The sequence below is a fragment of the Salvelinus namaycush genome, chromosome 17, assembly GCF_016432855.1.
Source record: "Salvelinus namaycush isolate Seneca chromosome 17, SaNama_1.0, whole genome shotgun sequence".
NCBI classification, from domain to species: domain Eukaryota; kingdom Metazoa; phylum Chordata; class Actinopteri; order Salmoniformes; family Salmonidae; genus Salvelinus; species Salvelinus namaycush.
Window position 1 is genome coordinate 472,367 of NC_052323.1, and position 21,219 is coordinate 493,585.

Consider the following 21,219-nt stretch of genomic DNA (forward strand, 5'->3'; position numbering starts at 1 on the left):
GAAACTGTTGAGCGTGAACCTCAGCAGCATTGCAGTTCTTGACACACTCAAACAAGTGCACCTGGCACCTACTACCATACCCAGTTCAAAGGCACTTAAATATTTTGTCTTGTCCATTCACCCTCTGAATGGCACACATACACAATCCATGTCTCAACTGTCTCAAAGCTTAAAAATCCTTCTTTCACCTGTCTCTTCCCCTTCGTCTACACTGATTGAAGTGGATTGAACAAGTGCCATCAATAAGTGATCATAGCTTTCACCTGGTTAGTCTGTCATGTCATGTTCCTATGTTCTGTACACTCAGCGTAAATTCCTACATCCACACTGTCTCCTTGAATAATGTTTAGGAACATAACCCATTCATGAAAAAAGCTCTCTGTGGATGAGATTGCCCACCGCGGTTGAAGACAGCTTAATTGTGTCATTAGGGCTAAACAAGTTAACATCACAATCAATTGACATTGAACTGTTTACCAACTGAGAATGGACTCTTGGCGTCTGGGGCTTCAAGGCTCAGGGGTTGCAGGAACATTGATTGTGTCAATGGACCCTGGGTGTCTGGGGGTGCAGGGCTCTGTGGTTGTGGCTTCACTATTTGAGCATGCAGCTTCCTCTGAGTCTGTAGGTTCAGGAATGTCCTCTGAAAAGTATAAGTATGCTTGTTTGTATAATGTAAAGTCAGATACTCCGGCTTATGTCAAACATGTAGCTAAGTCCACGGCGTTGGCCTTCCATGGATGTTTACATGACAAGTTGTTGACCCTGGTTAATGTCTTGCGCAGTGCTCACACTCATACGCTACAGCTAGCTACGCTCAAGACATTGGTAGCTAGCTACATAGTAATTTGGCTTAAAACGATGTATTACCGTCCTGATCATTGCTGCTCTGCATCATCATGGCTTCAAATATCACTGTCTGATCAATTTTTGTTGTGGTCTTTTATCTTTTGTATTCTTGTTTGAGTTTCTTAATACTTTCCCGGCACTGTTTTACTGACCGATGGATTCCCATCTTGGCTAACTCATCCAATATTTTTGTGAAGCCCTGTTCAGTCCTGGTGGAAGAATCCAGTTGCCTCTGGATGCTGGAGTCTGCCCAGATGCTCAACAGACCAATTTGCTCCTTCCATTATAAATGTTTAGCTTTCGAGTTTTTCATTTGTGTAGCTGTACCAAAGATTTTTTATAATTGTTTCATCTGTGGTTGTACCATTCACAGTCAGATTTAACTTGCCTTATAAAAATGGCACCAGTGACTTGTGCATGAGTATTAACAACATACGCAACACTGTGACATCATTGCGTGAGACCAATCATTAAATATGGCCATTTGTAACCCCATCCACTGGCCTACTTGGTTCAAGGTCAGTACCAAATATCAAACAAGGCTGAATATCCCACTTGGTTCCAGGAATCAATGAGCCATGGGGCCATGAGCATATGGAAATAAAATAGGAATCGTGATATTCACGGCACTCCATGGCACTGCAGTGGAAACGTACTGTAAGTGTTTTTCACAAAATTCTAAATGGCAGAAAATCCTTCCTTATGGGTCCCTGAGGCAAATTTGTTCCTTGTGAGGAGAAGGAGTTATGTACCAAATTTCATGACTTTAGGTCAAACGGGGTTAGGGGCATGACCTTTCAAAGTTAGCATTTTCAATCGCTTTTTATAGTGCCACCATCTGACCAATCAGTGTAATTTTGTAAATGCCAGATCTCTATGGCATACCCATTATTCACTCAAGTTTTGTCACATTTGGTCCAGTGCTGTCAGATATTGGGTGTGGGAACGTGCGAAAGGACAGAGACCGATCCACAGTCTCCGCCCCAACTTCATCGTGGGGGACAATTATGGAGTAATTACATGCATAAGAGCTACTTAATGTATAGTGGATCCCAAATTGGTAATCCATTGACAAAGCTGAGGTCGAGAGATCCTCAGGATAATGGATCTACCTGCAATCTCTTTCATTCTTTCTCTTTCCCCCTTTCTCTCTCTCCCTCTTTCCACCTTTTCCCCATCTGCCTCTCTCCTTCCCTACCCCTCGCCCTCTCGTTCCTCTGGTAGACTATCTATCAGGCTCTATGGCATGTGCTTAATAACATGAAAGGCTTTGTAATGGCCCCACTACATGTCCGTAATTGCAGTGAACGTAACTTGCAGCAATGAACTCAGCAGCCATTGGCTAGAGTGCTACTGAGCCAATAAAAGGCTATATCCATCCTTGGGAGGGAGAGAGCACATATTCTATGGATTCCCTCAGGTAGCCTATACACTGGCCATTGTGTTCCTAATGAGACACTCTGGAATGGTATGGGCTAATATGAGATGGTTGTAATGACTGCTATGTTAGTATAAGGAAAGGCTGTGACTGTCTGTGTGTTGATTCTGTGTCGTAATGATAGAAGGTTGTGTCATACGACAGGGTTTAGGAATCACTAATCATTTTACATACACTACCATTCAAAAGTTTGGGGACACTTAGAATTGTCCTTGTTTTTGAAAGAAAAGCAAAAAAATGTGTCCATTTAAAATAACATCAAATTGATCAGAAATACAGTGTAGACATTGTTAATGTTGTAAATGACTGTTGTAGCTGGAAAGGGAATATTTTTTATGGAATATCTACATAGGCATGCAGAGGCCCATTATCAGCAACCATCACTCCTGTGTTCCAATGGCACGTTGTGTTAGCTAATCCAAGTTGATCATTTTAAAAGGCTAATTGATCATTAGAAAACCCTTTTGCAATTATGTTAGCACAGCTGAAAACTGTTGTTCTGATTAAAGAAGCAATAAAACTGGTCTTCTTTAGACTAGTTGAGTATCTGGAGCATCAGCAGTTGTGGGTTGGATTACAGGCTCAAAATGGCCAGAAACAAATAACTTTATTCTGAAACTCGTCAGTCTATTCTTGTTCTGAGAAATGAAGGCTATTCCATGCGAGAAATAGCCAAGAAACTGAAGATCTCGTACAACGCTGTGTACTACCTTCACAGAACAGCGCAAACTTGCTCTAACCAGAATAGAAAGACGAGTGGGAGGCCCCGGTGCACAACTGAGCAAGAGGACAAGTACAATAGTGTGTCTAGTTTGAGAAACAGATGCCTCATCAGTCCTCAACTGGCAGCTTCATTAAATAGGACCTGCAAAACACCAGTCTTAACGTCAACAGTGAAGAGGCGACTCCGGGAGGCTGACCTTCGAGGCAGAGTTGCAAAGAAAAAGCCATATCTCAGATTTGCCAATAATTTAAAAAAGAAGATTAAGATGGGCAAAAGAACACAGACACTGGACAGAGGAAGATTGAAAACAAGTGCTAAGGACAGACAAATCTAAGTTTGAGGTGTTTGGATCACAAAGAAGAACATTCGTGAGATGCAGAACAAATGAAACGATGCTGGAGGAGTGCTTGACACCATCTGTCTGGGGGTGCTTTGGTGGTGCTAAAGTGGGAGATTTGTACAGGGTGAAAGGGATCGTGAAGAAGGAAGGTTATCCCTCCATTTTGCAACGCCATGTCATACCCTGTGGATGGTGCTTAATTGGAGCCAATTTCCTCCTACAACAGGACAACAACCCAAACCACAACTCCAAACTATGCAACAACTATTTAGGGAAGAAGCAGTCAGCTGGTATTCTGTCTATAATGGAGTGGCCAGCACAGTCACCGGATCTCAACACTATTGAGCTGTTGTGGGAGCAGCTTGACCGTACGTTACGTAAGAAGTGCCCATCAAGCCAATACAACTTGTGGGAGGTGCTTCAGGAAGCATGGGGTGAAATCTCTTGAGATTACTTTAAAAAAAATGACAACTAGAATGGCAAAAGTCTGCAAGGCTGTAATTGCTGCAAATGGAGGATTCTTTGACAAAAGCAAAGTTTGAAAGACACAATTAGTATTTCAAATCAAAATCATTATTTATAACCTTGTCAATGTCTTGACTATATTTCCTATTCATTTTGCAACTCATGTCATGTATGTTTCATGGAAAACAAGGACATTTCTAAGTGACCCCAAACTTTTGAACAGTGGTGTATCTGTTAATGTAAAGTGCCCTAATGAACACAACCCAGGTGTGCAGATATGTGAAGCGGCATGTGGTCGTCAAAGATAGAGCGTCTGGAAACACTGTCAGCATTCAAATGAGTGTGTCTTGTGACTGCAATAAGACTGTCTCACCTCGTTATCACATACCTCTCTCACACTGCGTAAGAATACAAGTCGTGATTTCGCTTACTGTAGCATTAACATCGAGCAGCGTGTCTTTTTTCTATTCCTTTCTCGATACTCTCTGTTAATCCTGGACTCTGCATATCCGTGCAGCAGCTGGTTAGACGCGGGCCTTGGTAGCGCCACATTTTGTCGAGGCATGTAGTGGTAAAATGTCCTAAATGAGGCAGCAGCCCACCTCTCTGTAAGGATGCGTCCCAAAGGGTAACCCATTCCCTACATAGCACACTACTTTTGACCAGAGCCATATGGGTGGTAAGTAGTGGAATAGGGTTGATGTAGCCTTAATCATTAGGGCGACTGTCAGGAAAGAAAGATTAACGGTTTACACTGGGCTCCCATCATCTGCATCAGTTGCACTTCGTGATGGGTGCTTTATTCAGTGGCTCTGGGTTTGGCTCAAGGTTTGGGGCCTGACAGTGGAGCAATGGCACATTGTTAACTTTGCCACACAAGCCCAGGCAAGCAGAGGGCAAGGGTTACTACAAGATAAAAATCCATAGTGTCAATTCTCTCTCAAGGAAAAAGTTGGGTGAAAAAAAACAACTGTTACTGTCCATGTGAGGTGATGTGCTTGACAAGAAGATATTACCGAATTGGCCCCTTTACCTGTGTTGCAAATGGAAACTGAATACTAATTTTCACTTAATTGATTGTCTGGGCCTGCTTCAACAGAGGGCACTTAGAATTAGCTAAATTATAGCAGGTCAGAATAGTCTTCTTTGCGAACACATGATTTTTGCTTATTCCAGACACCGACAAAATGATATTCAGTGTGGATCCCAGGCTACTGTACCTCTCAGCCCCACATGCTCTCGCAGTCAGATCTCAGTGATCTGTTTTTGCTAATCCTTCAGTCGTGGACAAAAGGAGGTTGTTATGCACAGTCCATCTCATGGTAAGGACGTGGAAAAGGTCAGACGAGGTGCCGGGTGAAATGGGCTGAGAACCATCCGTCTCCTGTCTCCCAGCCCGAGGTGTCAGCCTCTGCCACGAACACGTTGGCTCTCTCTGGAGAGACCATTAGTAAGTTGTCACCTCTCAGGGCCATATATCCACACTCCAATCTAATGCTCACTGAAGCACAAGACGGTTTTGTGTCTGTGTTCTAGTAGACATTTTTTGGCTTCCATGACCATGTTTTGCTTTTTTTTAATGTTTATTTAACTAGGTAAGTCCCATTTGAGATAGGAATCTATTTTTTTTCAAGTGAGCCCTGGCAAAGAGGAAGCTGCAATGTACGATTGAATGTATGCCGTGGGTTTGTGGGCTCATTCAGCCTGTTTGCCTAAAGCCGCCCATGCGACGAAACAAATATTAGAGGGAAAATTTGGTTTGTTCTGTCTGGCTGGACAGTGAGCTATTGAGCTTAAGTAAGCTGCTGGTAAACACTTTCAGACAACTGTGCGCAGGGCATAAATGGTAAAATGGTAACAGTCTATCCGAAGGAATATTTGTATTTTTATGTCTGAGTGTTTGTATTTTGAAGCTGTTATCGAGTACCCGCCTGCCTGTTCATGGATGAAATGTGTGAAGAATGCGTTATGTATCCATTTAACATTTAACTAAAAATGATAGATACTGACGAATGACTGTCCGAGATCTCTGTTGTTCGTCAACGAATGTTGAGCCCCATACACAAACATTGGCTCAATATGGTTTCAACAGAGGTGAAATGTGTGTGGCTGGGCCCATATTCAAAGTTTTTGGTGATTTTCTAACAAGAATTATATTCATTTATTTTGTCTCCACCATATTTTTCAGTCACTTGGTATCCATTGTCGTTTCCTACTCCTTATCTTGTTTGAGTCAATCCTCGTAGCACACTCCTTCGAGGCAGAGACGACAGACAGATGAGAACAGCCCCTTTTCACCACCCACCATCCAACTTGGCCCTCATTTTCTAACCATTAACTCACATCACATCTGTCCTTTCTCTCTTCCCGCGGCAGGTAGCCTAGCGGTTAGAGCAGCGTTTCCCTAACTTGGTCCTCGGGACCCCATGGGGTGCACGTTTGAGTTTTTTTGCCCTAGCACTACACGGCTGACTCAAATAATCAACTAATCATCGAGCTTTGATTATTTGAATGGGCTGTGTAGGACTAGGGCAAAAACCTAAACGTACACACCTTGGGGTCCCCAGGACCGAGTTTGGGAAACACTGGGTCAGAGTGTTGCGCCAGTAATCGGAACCTGAAAATTACAATCTCCGAGCCGACTAGGGGAAAAAATCTGTCGATCTGCCCTTGAGCAAGGCACTTAACCCTAATTGCTCCAGGATTTCCGTGAATAATGGCTTATCCCTGGCCGTGATCCCCCGCTCAGAGGATGTTTCAGGGGAGTGGGAGATGCAAAAAAAAGAATTTCCATTTCACATCACACACTTGTACAGGTTGTACACTTGTACATGTGTGAAACAGGAAACCTATATGCACCCCCTATTTTACTATGTGACATTCCTCCTTTTACCCAAAACATCTCCTCATTACTCTATTCTCACATGCTTTTGGAAAGGAAGTGAAAAACTAAAAAAAATGGCTGAGTCAATAAGATTTCTGATCTTAATGCTCCTCAGATTCAAAGAATCTAATACCAATGTTTCGGTCTCAATAAACCTAAAGGTTCAAATCTGTCCCCTCGTACACATAGGCCCTGATTCAGATTTAGGAAATGATGCCTTTCTTACACACTCCTTTTCATATGCATTTCTCAGTAGTTGGTATTCAGACTTACCTTATCAAGGTGCGTAACGGGTTTTTGCAGGCCTGGTTCACTTGTGCATGCGGAAATAAATGTAATTCAACTGTTGAAAATCCACTTGCGGCCAACAGATTTTCTCATGGGATTTTCATTCAATACGATTTTCAGTATATTTATCTTATCTTATTAAGCACTCCCTTTAGATACAGCGTACCTTGTTTTAATTAGAATTTGGTCAACAGACTAGAATGCATAGAGAGAATAGGTTCAGAAAATAGGGATCAATGAAAGAAAGCCATTTAAATATATGCATATTCATCTCCGTTTCAACAACAACTGGTAGAAGACTGATCTTGTAGATTATTTAGGCACATTTTAGGGTTAGGAAAGTATGTATGAATACATTTTTTTTTAAGTTTCGAGAGACTTCACGCACAAAATATATTGATGAATAAAAAATACTGTGGTGTGATTTAATTCTGAAAATAGCCACATGGTTCTTTAACCTGTGGTAGTGTTGGACGATTAGCGTACAGTTGAAGTCATAAGTTTACATACACTTAGGTTGGAGTCATTAAAACTCGTTTTTCAACCACTCCACAGATTTCTTGCTAACAAACTATAGTTTTGGCAAGTCGGTGAGGACATCTACTTTGTGCATGACACAAGTCATTTTTCCAACAATTGTTTACAGACAGATTATTTCACTTATAAATCACTGAATCACAATTCAAGTGGGTCAGAAGTTTACATAGATTAAGTTGACTGTGCCTTTTAAACAGCTTTGAAAATTCCAGAGGTGTACCTGTGGATGTATTTCAAGGCCTAGCTTCAAACCCAGTGCCTCTTTGCTTGACATCATGGGAAAATCAAAAGATATCAGCCAAGACCTCAGAAAAAAAATTGTAGACCTCCACAAGTCTGGTTCATCCTTGGGAGCATTTTCCAAATGCCTGAAGGTACCATGTTCATCTGTACAAACAATAGTACGCAAGTATAAACATCATGGGACCACGCAGCTGCCATACTGCTCAGGAAAGAGACGCGTTCTTTCTCATAGAGATGAACGTACTTTGGTGCGAAAAGTGCAAATCAATCCCAGAACAACAGTAAAGGACCTTGTGAAGATGTTGGCGGAAACAGGTACAAACGTATCTATATCCACAGTAAAACGAGTCCTATATTGACAGAACCTGAAAGGCCGCTCAGCAAGGATGAAGCCACTGCTCCAAAACTGCCATACAACAGCCAGACTACGGTTTGCAACTGCACATGGGGACAATGATCGTACTTTTTGGAGAAATGTCCTCTGGGCTGATGAAACAAAATAGAACTGTTTAGCCATAATGACCATCGTTATGTTTGGAGGAAAGAGGGGGAGGCTTGCAAGCCGAAGAACACCATCCCAACCGTGAAGCACTGGGGTGGCAGCATCATGTTGTGGGGGTGCTTTGCTGCAGGAGGGACTGGTGTACTTAACAAAATAGATAGCAACATGAGGAAGGAAAATTATGTGGATATATTAAAGCAACATCTCAAGACATCAGTCAGGAAGTTAAAGCTTGGTCACAAATGGGTCTTCCAAATGGACAATGACCCCAAGCATACTTCCGAAGTTGTGGCAAAATGGCTTAAGGACAACAAAGTCAAGGTATTGGAGTGGACATCACAAAGCCCTGACCTCAATCCTATAGAAAATGTGTTGGCAGAACAGAAAAAGTGTGTGTGAGCAAGGAGGCCTACTAACCTGACTCAGTTACACCAGCTCTGTCAGGAGGAATGGGCCAAAATTCATCCAACTTATTGTGGGAAGCTTGTGGAATGTTACCCGAAACGTTTGACCCAAATTAAACAATTTAAATGCAATGCTACCAAATACTAATTGAGTGTATGTAAACTTCTGACCCACTGGGAATGTGATGAAAGAAATAAAAGCTGAAATAAATCATTCTCTCTACTGTTATTCTGACATTTCACATTCTTAAAATAAAATGGCGATCCTAAACAACCTAAGACAGAGAATTTTTACTAGGATTAAATGTCAGGAATTGTGAAAAACTAAGTTTAAATGTATTTGGTTAAGGTGTATGTAAACTTCTGACTTCAACTGTACGTAGAATTATAATAGGGAGAATGGTGTACAATCCACTGCCTGCACTAACCATGGAACTGTGTGATGACACAGCCAAGCATTTCACCATGTGTCGGGTTTAAACTGTTATGACTTGGTCTGTGCTCGCTCCATAACAATTTAATTAGTCTCTTTTTTTTTAATGAATGTCAACTGTTACTAATGATCCGTGATGGCATTTATGGAGGAAGCAAATTAATTTAAATTATTCAATGTAAATAAATGGGAAAATAATGTAGGCTATACCAACTGAAGGGAACTAACAGTAAATTGGCAGTTCAATATGTGTTGTAATTAGGCCTATTGACGGTCAATACTCATAGTGATTCATATTTAACATGATAGAAACAGTAAACAGAAAGTCGGGGTAGCCTATAATTAAGGCATTCAAGTGCCCATCCTTGCAAGTTAAAAGGTCGTACAATTTTGCATAATGGCACAGCATTTCATAAACTTTACTGTGGGAAAGTTGATATGTTGATATGCTTCAATGTTCTGCAATATGACTGGTTTCACAATTGTCTCCAGCGATTATAAGGTCAATTATAGCCTATCTAAAACAACTGTAATTTATATTTACAATTCATTAACTTCTCATTTACCTGGCTCTTATCAATAGCTCTTATCAAGTTGTAAATTACAGTGCATGGACAATGGTGTTATTTCTATCAAAAAATCAAGTACACGCATTTTCCACTTGGAACCAGTAGGTTTAATAGACCTTATTCATGGTGTCCTCTCGTATAAAGTTTGTGAAATTATTAGGTAATTAAGTCAAGGTCAGAAGAAGGCGTATGTGTCGACACACCTCCGATACATCTTAATTTATTCAATCTCCACCCAAAAACGAATAGCAGGTCAGAATATGCATGGAGAGAAAAGCGCATAAAAAAGGTAATTACGTTCCATTTAAGTGCACTTAGCTCCGGTTGGAATTGGGGCCTTAATTATTAATAAACAAGAGATTTGTCTCTTCATGTATACTGAACAAAAATATAAACGCAGCACGTAAAGTGTTAGTCCTATGTTTCATGAGCTGTTAAAAGATCCCAGCAAATGCTCCATACACACAAAAAGCTTATTTCTCTAAAATCTTGTGCACTAATTTGTTTACATCCCTGTTAGTGAGCATTTCTCCTCTGCCAAGATAATCCATTCACCTGACAGGTGTGGCATATCAAGAAGCTGATTAAACAGCATGATCATTAAACAGGAGCACCTTGGGCAGGGGACAATGAAAGGCCATTCTAAAACGTGCGGTTTTGTCACACAACAATGCCACAGATGTCTCAAGTTGAGGGAGCATGCAATTGGGATGCTGACTGGAGGAATGTCCACCAGAGCTGTTGCCAGATAAACATTTTATTATTTCTCTACCATAAGCCGCCTCCAACGTAATTTTTGAGAATTTGGGAGTACATTCAACCGGCCTAACAACTGCAGACCACTTGTAACCATGACAGCCCAGGAAGTCCACATCCAGCTTCTTCACCTGCGGGATCGTCTGAGACCAGCCACCCTGACAGCTGATGAAACTGAGGAGTATTTCTGTGGGGAAAAATGTATTCTGATTGGCGGGGCCTGGTTCCCCAGTAGGTGAGCATGTGCCCTCCCAGGCCCAACCATGGCTGCGCCCCTTTCCCAGTCATGTGAAATCCATAGATTAGGGCCTAATGAATGTATTTAAATGTACTGAATTCGTTGTATGAACTGTAACTCAGTAAAATTGTTGAATGTTAAGTTTATATATTTTCAGTATATACAGTGCTTTCGGAAAGTATTCAGACCCCTTGACTTTATCCACATTTTGTTACGTTACAGCCTTAATTTAAAATGGATTAAATAAAAAAGATCCTCGGCAATCTACACACAATACCCCATATTGACAAAGTGAAAACAGGTTTTTAGAAATTTGTGCAAGTTCATAAAATGTAAAAAACCGAAATACCTTATTCATAGAAGTATTCAGACCCTTTGCTACGAGACTCGAACTTGAGCTCAGGTGCATCCTGTTTCCATTAATCATCCTTGAGATGTTTCTACAACTTGATTGGAGTCCACATGTGGTAAATTCAATTAATTGGACATGATTTGGAAAGGCACACACCTGTCTATATAAGGTCCCACAGTTGACAGTGCATGTCAGAGCAAGCCAAGAGGTCGAAGGAATTGTCCGTAGAGCTCTGAGACAGGATTGTGTCGAAGCACAGATCTGGGGAGGGATACCAAAACATTTCTGCAGCATTGAAGGTCCCGAAGAACACAGTGGCCTCTATCATTCTTAAATGTAAGAAGTTTGGTACCACCAAGACTCTTCCTAGAGCTGGCCGCCCGGCCAAACTGAGCAATCGGGGGAGAAGGGCCTTGGTTGTGGAGGTGACCAAGAACCCGATGGTCACTCTGACAGAGCTCCAGTTCTTCTGTGGAGACGGTTGTCCTTCTGGAAGGTTCTCCCATCTCTGCAGCACTCCCCCAATCAGGCCTTTATGGTAGAGTGGTCAGACGGAAGCCACTCTTCAGTTAAAGGCACATGGCAGCACGCTTGGAGTTAGCCAAAAGGCACCTAAAGACTCTCAGACCATGAGAAACAAGATTCTCTGGTCTGATAAAACCACACTTTGGCCTGAATGCCATCATCACATCTGGAGGAAACCTGGCACCATCCCTACTGTGAAGCATGGTGGTGGCAGCATAATGCTGTGGGGATGTTTTCCAGCTGCAGGGACTGGGAGACTAGCTAGGATCGAGGATATGATGGGTGGAGCAAAGTACAGAGAGATCCTTGATCTCTGAAACAAAATGTCAAGAGGTCTGAATACTTTCCAAAGGCACTGCATGTGGCTTCAACACAGCGCTCCCATCAATCATCTAGTGTATATGTAAATCATTGGCTGGGCCACCACAGCTTCAATGCAACTTGGCGTAGATTTTATAAGTGTCTGGAACTCTATTTGAGGGAGTCAACACCATTCTCCCACAATAAATTGTTTTGTTGATGGTGGTTGGACACCCCCTTTATCAGGCCACTCCAGAATCTCCGATAACTGTTCAATTGGGTTGAGATCTGGTGACTGAGGTGGCATATGGTTTACCTAATTTTCAGGCTAATCAAACCATTGTAACCATGCCTCCTGTGGATGGAGGCATTGTCATCCTATGGGGGCATAGGCCATTTTTATACATGACCCAAAGCATGATGGGATGTTAATTGCTTAATTAACCTTTCGGTTACAAATCCAATGCTCTAACCACAAGGCTACCTGCCGCCCCGGCAATACACTTTGTATCCCGCATTTACTCAAGTGTTTCCATTATTTTGGCAGTTACCTGTACCTTCTGTTTTAAAACTACCCGTATCTCTTCTGCCCATTAAGGGAAGACTGGGAGGGCCTAGAATAGGAGCAACGTATCTGAACTGGAATTTTTACCCTCATGGTTTACATGATCATTATAAATCGATTGTTAGTGGTCAACTTCTTCTCTCTATATTTCTGCCTCAGTGGTCAAGATGTCCCTTTTTGAAGGATGGTGTTTTTAAACAAAGGCTGTAGGGATCAAATATTAGATATTAGAATGTGTTTGCCAAGGTCCAACGATACAAAAGTCAGGTTAGTCTCAAGATCTATATTAACAATATATCCAAACTTCACCTTTTATTAATTTTCTTTCTCATGGCAAAATGTAAGCTCAATAACTGATGTCGTAATACAATCTTGCTAAGCGAATGTAAAACGTAGAAAAAAGAAAAATAATTGCTTCAAATGCACTCTGCTGAAAATGCACTTTGCTGCAAATAACAGTGAAAGGTAATCCACAAGCAATGAAATGGTCTTTCTTACCTGATAAAGCCGCCATGGAAAAAGCTAAAAGACAAGACATATAGAATCCTTATGAGCTTTGGGAGCATTCTCTGGCTCAGTCTCTCTATCCCTCCCGTTGGTATCTGAACTGGAACCAGGACTCCCCTAATGAGCAAACAAAGATCTCTGGGCTCTCTCAGATGTCCCTTTGTGCGATATCTGAAGTGATCCACCCACTTGACCACACTCAACCGAATCCCTCACTTATTTACATAATTATGACCACTGACTCATTTTCATAAGAAAACACTGCCATCTCGAAGTCTACTATCCAATGACCATCCAGTTGAATCATCTATTTGCCCCGGATTTGCATGTTAAGTACATATTTAATAAAGTATGTCCTCGCGAGTGTTCCTTGTTGTCGGTCACTGGGGCATGTGATGAGATGAGTCAGTTCAGAGGGGACGACAGACACCGGGATATTGTAGTCTGAGTGGGACAGAGGCTAATTTCAGACCTGCAGGCCTGGCTCCACAGCGGTAATTGATGGGGAGGGTCATGTTCACGTATGTTTTAGACACGTTTTGGGCATGCATGTTTTAAAATGATTAGGGAGAGGTTGTCCCTCTCCCTATTTCAGTATGTTGATATCCATTTGGTGCATAATGAAGACAAACCAGCTCAGCTCTGACTCAGTCTGGCTCCCTTCGCTGACCAAATAGCACTGGGAGCAGGATCTGTGCAGTTTTACGGCTTCTAAATGCTGGTATAGGTGCCAGTGTCTGTCTTTGTCCACACGTTGGGTTGCAGTGTAGTAAACACACACACACACACACACACACACACACACACACACACACACACACACACACACACACACACACACACACACACACACACACACACACACACACACACACACACACACACACACACACACACTACATCTACTGTGAGTCTCCTACAATGACTGATCACAAAGCGTGTAATTTACTGTGCCCTGCTTGATGTCCTGGCTTGTCAGTCCCTAAGAAACCAACCATGTTACCCAGCCACAGAAGCCACAGGTCCCCCCTTCCTCCTTCCCCCATCCCCACAGGGGACTGGACGCATTACAGTCTCTGCCAATTTCCCTCTCTCTCTCTTATTTCCCGCAATATTTTGCTTTCCCCCATCCCCCACACCGGCTGTCCCCTCCCTTTAGTCTACCTCTCTGTCCTACTCTCTCTCTCCCTCCTCTCTTTCACTGCCCTCCTTGGCTTACTTCTACACCTCTTTCCCCCCCCCCCCATCTTTCCATGCCTGGTTGGTGGGCTTCTGGGATGATTTCTCTGAGGAGGTGCTGTCAGTTCACCAGTTCACCTGCTCGCCAAGGCTAAAGGGCTGCTCTCTCAAGACCCGAGGTTCACCGAGTGTCAAGGCTGGCGGTGGGATTATGCAGATCTTAATTCCATCCCTTTCCCACACCTGGGGTTGACAGGGCATGAAATAGGGAAAGCGTTCACTGCAAAAGTTTCTGCTACGCAAGGAGAGATGCAGCAGGCGGGGAAGGGGGATAGGGGAAGGAGAGAGAGACAGAGACGTGGAAGGGGGGTGAGCGACTGAGGGAGAGAGTTAAAGAGAGGGAGAGAGCAATAAAGAGAGGAAGATAGTGAGCGAAAGAGAAAGCAAAAGAGAGAAAAATACAGAAGGCACCGAGATGATGGAGCAAGAGAGGAAGAGCAAAAGAGAGTGGCTCGTCTCTTCCGTCTAAACAGAACAGAGACAGCAGCATGCCACTGTTTTCCTATGATAATTAATCAAGCTTCGCACACTTGCCAGGCTGGCACACTCATTTCATTTCGCCATTTCAGAAATCTCCTCAGGACTCTTTTTCCCGAATAAGGCATTTGTTATAAAAAAAAAAAAATGGTTCAGGTTACCAGGTTATGGTGACTGTTATATAATGGTTACAATATACATGTATCCACACTCCCTCCTTGACATGTAAAAAATATATATAACAGAAGTTCAGCTGGATGCTCTACAGGTAGTTTAGGTCATAACAGGTTCTATCTTATCTTATCTGTTTAGTTGTGGGTGAAATATAGATGTCCATTGTATTGTGTAAATACAAGGGTAACATGCCTGGTAGAATCACTTGTTACTTGCACTTAAGGAGACAATGCTGTGAATATTCCATTGTTTGTGTGTCTCTTTTGTTGCTAGTTATTGTTGCAGTAATTTTTACCCTCATGGTTTACATGATCATTATAAATCGATTGTTAGTGGTCAACTTCTTCTCTCTATATTTCTGCCTCAGCGGTCAAGATGTCCCTTTTTGAAGGATGGTGTTTTTAAACAAAGGCTGTAGGGATCAAATATTAGATATTAGAATGTGTTTGCCAAGGTCCAACGATACAAAAGTCAGGTTAGTCTCAAGATCTATATTAACAATATATCCAAACTTCACCTTTTATTAATTTTCTTTCTCACGGCAAAATGTAAGCTCAATAACTGATGTCGTAATACAATCTTGCTAAGCGAATGTAAAACGTAGAAAAAAGAAAAATAATTGCTTCAAATGCACTCTGCTGAAAATGCACTTTGCTGCAAATAACAGTGAAAGGTAATCCACAAGCAATGAAATGGTCTTTCTTACCTGATAAAGCCGCCATGGAAAAAGCTAAAAGACAAGACATATAGAATCCTTATGAGCTTTGGGAGCATTCTCTGGCTCAGTCTCTCTATCCCTCCCGTTGGAATAACTTGCAAAAAAATTATCTGAGCAACTACCAAATCCACTGAGCGGTTTTTGAGACTAGGCAAAAGGAAGGCATCGTCTCTGCAAGTCTGACAAGAGCTTAGCTTTGGGAAAATAAACTTATCCCACTAAGTACAGAGGGCTGTACAAATCCCAAATCCACAATAGGCTCTTCTTTTTCACTTGTCAGAGCTGGACTGGAGTCACTGGACAGTGCCAGAGGGGGTATGAGTGTGTGTGTCAGTGTGTTTTGGCGGGAGTGTGTGCTATTCTCCTTCTTTCTCCCTCCTTTTTTATGGCCAGCTGCTTGCTCCAGGAATCATAATGGGGAGGATTTAAAGGGACAGTAGCCCCTTTTCTGATCCCTGACAGAAAGATTGAAATGATCTCTGTGTTGGAGACGGGAGGTGAATGGGAGCTAAGGGGGATGGGGTGAGCTCACACAGGTTGGTCATTTGAGAGGAGGTGTGGAAGAGGGAAAGGTTCTGTTGTTTCTCTCCCTTTTTATTAAAATGAAAATATCAGGAGGGAGGAGACTGGCAGAACAAAGAGAGAGAGAGAGGGAGAGAGAGACGAAGAGTCAGACAGACAGAAAGAGGGAGAGGGAGAGAGAAAGAGTGTCTGCGAGAAAGAGTGACAGAGGAATAGAGAGGTACACAGAGAGAGGGGGGCGGGAGAGAGAGAGAGAATTAGAGAGACTGAATGCCCCACTGGGCACAAACTGGTTGAATCAATGTTGTTTCAGCGTAATTTGACAACGTATTGTGACATGGAAAATACATTACATTTGAAAAAAAGTAATCAATGTAAACTATTGTTTTGAGAACGAAATTCCAACCACTGGATTGTCATCATGGTAACCAATGTTCAACATGGATAAACAGTGTATAAAATATGTTGAATTTATACCTTTGAAACAACAGCAGATCTTCCATGTTATATCCTCTATCAGGAAAAGAAAACTATAGTCTGAGCAGCACCTCCTACTGGAGAGTTGATCTATCTACAGCTATGCATTTGGTCTCCCATCCAGGGCTTTATCCAAACCCAAGCCCTTGGCTTTGTCACTCACTAGTACCAATGTGCTATGGTGAGAATCATTATTGAAAGCTGTTTTAATAACTATAGATTCACTATTGCTATCGAAGTCATTACAAAGTGTAGTTACACTACGTTTTAACAGAGCAAATGAAATATAACCATACTTTCTTTATATGTAATATATCCTCAAATACACTATTTAGGCCTACAGTATATAGCAGTTGCGAAGTCATCAACAGCTGTTGTTTCAGTTCAACCCAGGGTTCAACAAAAAATAGACAATACATACAGTACTTTGAAAGTATCCACACCCCTTGACTTGTTCCACATTTTGTTGTGTTACAGCCTGCATTTAAAATGGCTTAAATGTAGTTTTTCTTTTGTGTCACTGGCCTACACACAATACCCCATAATGTCAAAGTGGAATTTAGTTCTTAGAAAGTTTTACAAATTTAATAAAAAATGAAAAGCTGAAATGTCTTAAGTCAATAAGTATTCAACCCCTTTGTTATGGCAAGCCTAAATAAGTAACAATTTGCTTAACTAGTTGCATAATAAGTTCCATGGACTCAATCTGTGTGAAAGAATACTCTAGACTGTATATACAAACGTATGTGGACACACCTTCAAATTAGTGGATTCAGCTATTTCAGCCACACCCGTTGCTGACAGGTATAAAATCAAGCACACAGCCATGAAATCTCCAAAGACAAACATTGGCAGCAGAATGGCCTTACTGAAAAGCTCAGTGACTTTCAACGTGGCACCGTCAAAGGATGCCATCTTTCCAACAAGTCAGTTCATCAAATTTCTGCTCAGCTGCCCCGGACAACTGTAAATGCTGTTATTGTGAAGTGGAATCCTCTAGGAGCACAACGGCTTAGCCATGAAGTGACAGGCCACACAAGCTCACAGAACGGGATCACCGAGTGCTGAAGTGCATAGTGCTTAAAAAGCGTCTGTCCTCAGTTGCAATACTCATTACCGAGTTCCAAACTGCCTCTAGATGAAACATCATCAAGAGAACTGTCCGTCAAGAGCTTCATGAGCTTCATGGCCGAGCAGCTGCGCACAAGCCAAAGATCACCCTGAAAAATGCCACGCGTCAGCTGGGGTGGTGGAAATTCGTTCTCTGCAGTGAAGAAACACGTTTCCACATCTGGCAGTCCAACGGACGAATCTGGGTTTGGCGGATGCCAGGAAAAACGCTACCTGCCCAAATGCAAACTGCCAACTGTGAAGTTTGGTGGAGGAGGAATAATGGTCTGGGGCTGTTTTTCATGGTTCGGGCTAAGCCCCTTAGTTTCATTGAAGGGAAATCTTAATGCTACAGCCTACAATGACAGTCTAGATGATTCTGTGCTTCCAAATTTGTGGCAACAGTTTGGGGAAGGCCCTTTCCTGTTTCAGCATGACCATGCCCATGTGCACAAAGCAAGGTTCATGCAGAAAATGTTTGTCAAGATCGGTGTGGAAGAACTTGACTGGCCTGCACAGAGCCCTGACTTCAACCCATCGAACACCTTTGAGGTGAATTGGAACGCCGACTACCAACCAGGCCTAATCACTCAACATCAATGCCCGACCTCACTATTGCACTTGTGGCTGAATGGAAGCAAGCCCCAGCAGATATTTTCCAACATCTAGTGGAAAGCCTTCCCAGAAGTGGAGGATGTTATAGCAGCAAAGGGGGGACCAACTCCATATTAATGCCCATGATTTTGGAATGAGATGTTCAACGAGCAGGCATCCACATACATTTGGTCATGTAGTGTGGCAAAGCAATTAACTTTTTGTCCTGAATACAAATTGTTATGTTTGGGGCAAATTCAATTCAACACATTACTGAGTATCACTCTCCATATCTGCAAGCATAGTGGTAGCTGCATCGTGTTATGGGTATGCTTGTAATCGTTAAGGACTCTGAAGGTTTTCAGGATAAAAATTAAACGTTATGGCACATGAAAAATCCTAGAGGAAAACCTGGTACAGTCTGCTTTCACCAGAGACTGGGAGATGAATTCACCTTCCAGCAGGACAATAACCTAAAACAATGGCAAATCTACACTGGAGTTACTTACCAAGAAGACAGTGAATGTTGCTGAGTGGTCAAGTTACAGTTTTGACTTAAATCTACTTGAAAATGTTATGGCAAGACTTGAAAATGGTTGTGTAGCAATGATCAACAACCAATTTGACAGAGCTCCAAAAACAAATTAAAGAATAATTGGCAAATGTTGCACGATCCAGGTGTGGAAAGCTCCTAGAGACTTACTCAGAAAGACTCACAGCTGTAATCACTGCCAAAGGTGCTTATACAAAGTATTGACTCAGGGATGTGAATACTTATGTGAATTAGATATTTCTGATTTTCATTTTCAGTACATTTGCAAACATTTCAATTTTTTTTTTTCACAAAGTCATTATGAAATGAGTCTTTATATAGTGTGTAGATGGGTGACAAAAAACATTGAATCCATCTTGAATTCAAGCTGTAACAAATCAAAATGTGAAATAAGTCAAGGGGTATGAATAATTTCTAAAGGCCATGTATAGCCTAGGGTATCAAGCTTTGGTTGATTTTAAAAAGTAATCTTAAAGTGAATTATTAATATGCCTCCATCTCCACCAAAAAGTTGTTAGATCAAAAGAAAGTCAAACTGTTTAAAGTGCATTTAATGTTGGATTTGCTTTGATATAGTGCTATTCTTTGACCATCTTTAGTTGAGAGACCAATGTAGACGCAGGGCGTTAGGAAGCAGGTACAGTTGGAGAATGTATTGTAAATGAACACATAATGATACAAAAACAAGAGAAGTGTCTGGACATGAGAACATAAACAGAGACAATAACGCCCGATGGGAAATGACAACGGAGTGATATATATATATATATATATATATATATATATATATATATATATATATATATATATATATATATATATATAGTGGGACTAATCAGGGAAGCGATAAGGTCCAGGTGTGCTTCATAATGAGGTGCAGGTGTGCGTAATGAAGGGTTGCCATGTGTGCGTAGTGATGGGTTGCCAGGACCAGTGGTTAGTAGACATGTGACATCGAGCGCCAGACAGGGGGAGTAGACGTGGTGGTATCCCCCCCGACGCACGGCTCTAGCCGCTACACGACGCTGACCAAGAGGACGGTGGAGGTGGAATTCTCGGATGATCTAGAATGTCGTCCACCGGAACCCAACACCACTCTTCTGGACCCTAAACCCTCCCAGTCCACCAGGTACTGAAGCTGACCTCCAAGACGTCTGGAGTACAGAAGGGATCTGACATCATAGACAGGACTCCCTCAATGTTCAGAGGAGGCGGAGGGGTGTCGTGGTGGGCGGCTTCAGCCAGGCGACCAGGAACCACCGGCCTGAGGAGAGAAACATGAAAAGAAGATGAATTAGTGGTAAATAGTGGGAAGCTGTAAGCTATAAGCCACCTTGTTGATCCTCCGGAGGACCTTGAATAGCCCCACAAACTGGGGGCTCAGCTTCTTGCAGGGCAGGTGTAGTGGGAGGTTCCTGGTGGAGAGGCAGACACGATCACCAGGATGGAACATGGGCACCTCGCTGTGGTGGCGATCCGCCTGCTCCTTCTGGCAACGGGCGGCACTCTGGAGCCTCACATAAGCATCACTCCAAACTTCCTCTGCACGCCGGAACCATTCGTCCATTGCAGGGACTTCGGTCTGGCTCGGAGTGCAGAGAGCCAGGGCTGGCTAATAACACAGGACACAAGAGTAAGCCCGGTGGAGGAGTGACGTAGTGAATTCTGGCCGTATTCCGCCCAGGGAACTCCCCTTGCCAGGTCCTGGCAGTGACTCCTCAGGAACCTCCCCAGCTCCTGGTTCATCCTCTCCACCTGCCCATTGGACTGAGGCCGGTACCCGGAAGTGAGGCTGACCATGACCCCCAGGTTCTCCATGAAAGCCCTCCATACCCGTGACGTAATTTGGGGGCCACGGTCGGAGACAAAATCCTCTGGAAGGCCGTAGTGCCAGAAAGACCTGCTGGAATAGTGCCTCAGTGTCCACAACCACCAGAATGGTCAGAGGGGAGATCGGTAACAAAGTCAATGAACAGATAAGACCAGGGACGCTGAGGCACGGGAAGGGGAAGGAGCTTCTCTGCTGGAGCGTGCCAGGGGTATTGTGTTTGATCACATACTGAACATGAGTTGATATTGTGAGCCACGTCCTGCACCAAGGTGGTCCACCAGTTTCTCAGAAATGGAGTGAATAGTTCGAGTGATACTTGGGCGTCCAGTGGTGTGTGATGTGTGCGCCCAGGTCAACAACCTATCCCTTACCTCCGAGGGGACGCAGATGCGTTCAGGAGGGCAGGTAGAGGGTGCGGATTCCCTCTCCAGAGCCTGGTGGATGTCCAAGTCCACGTCCCAAAACACAGGGCCAATGACATGGGAGGGATATGCTAGAGGCTGGTGGGTGCTACCATGACTCTCAACAGACGTGGAACCACAAGGTGAGGGAAAGCAGGTCCTCCGGCATCCTGGTGCCCAGGTGATGATTCTTATCCTTGACCA

At 42.9% G+C, this 21,219-nt stretch overlaps 1 protein-coding gene across 1 annotated transcript in view; it reads right to left on the bottom strand.

Moving 5' to 3' along the window:
* LOC120061858 (glycine receptor subunit alpha-4-like) overlaps positions 1 to 12,978 on the bottom strand; it is a 94,344-nt gene extending 81,366 nt beyond the window's left edge. The window contains exon 1 of the mRNA XM_039011640.1: positions 12,911 to 12,978. Coding sequence (XP_038867568.1) covers positions 12,911 to 12,978 — 68 coding nt within the window. The remainder of the gene's footprint in view (positions 1 to 12,910) is intronic.
* Positions 12,979 to 21,219: the final 8,241 nt, after the last annotated feature.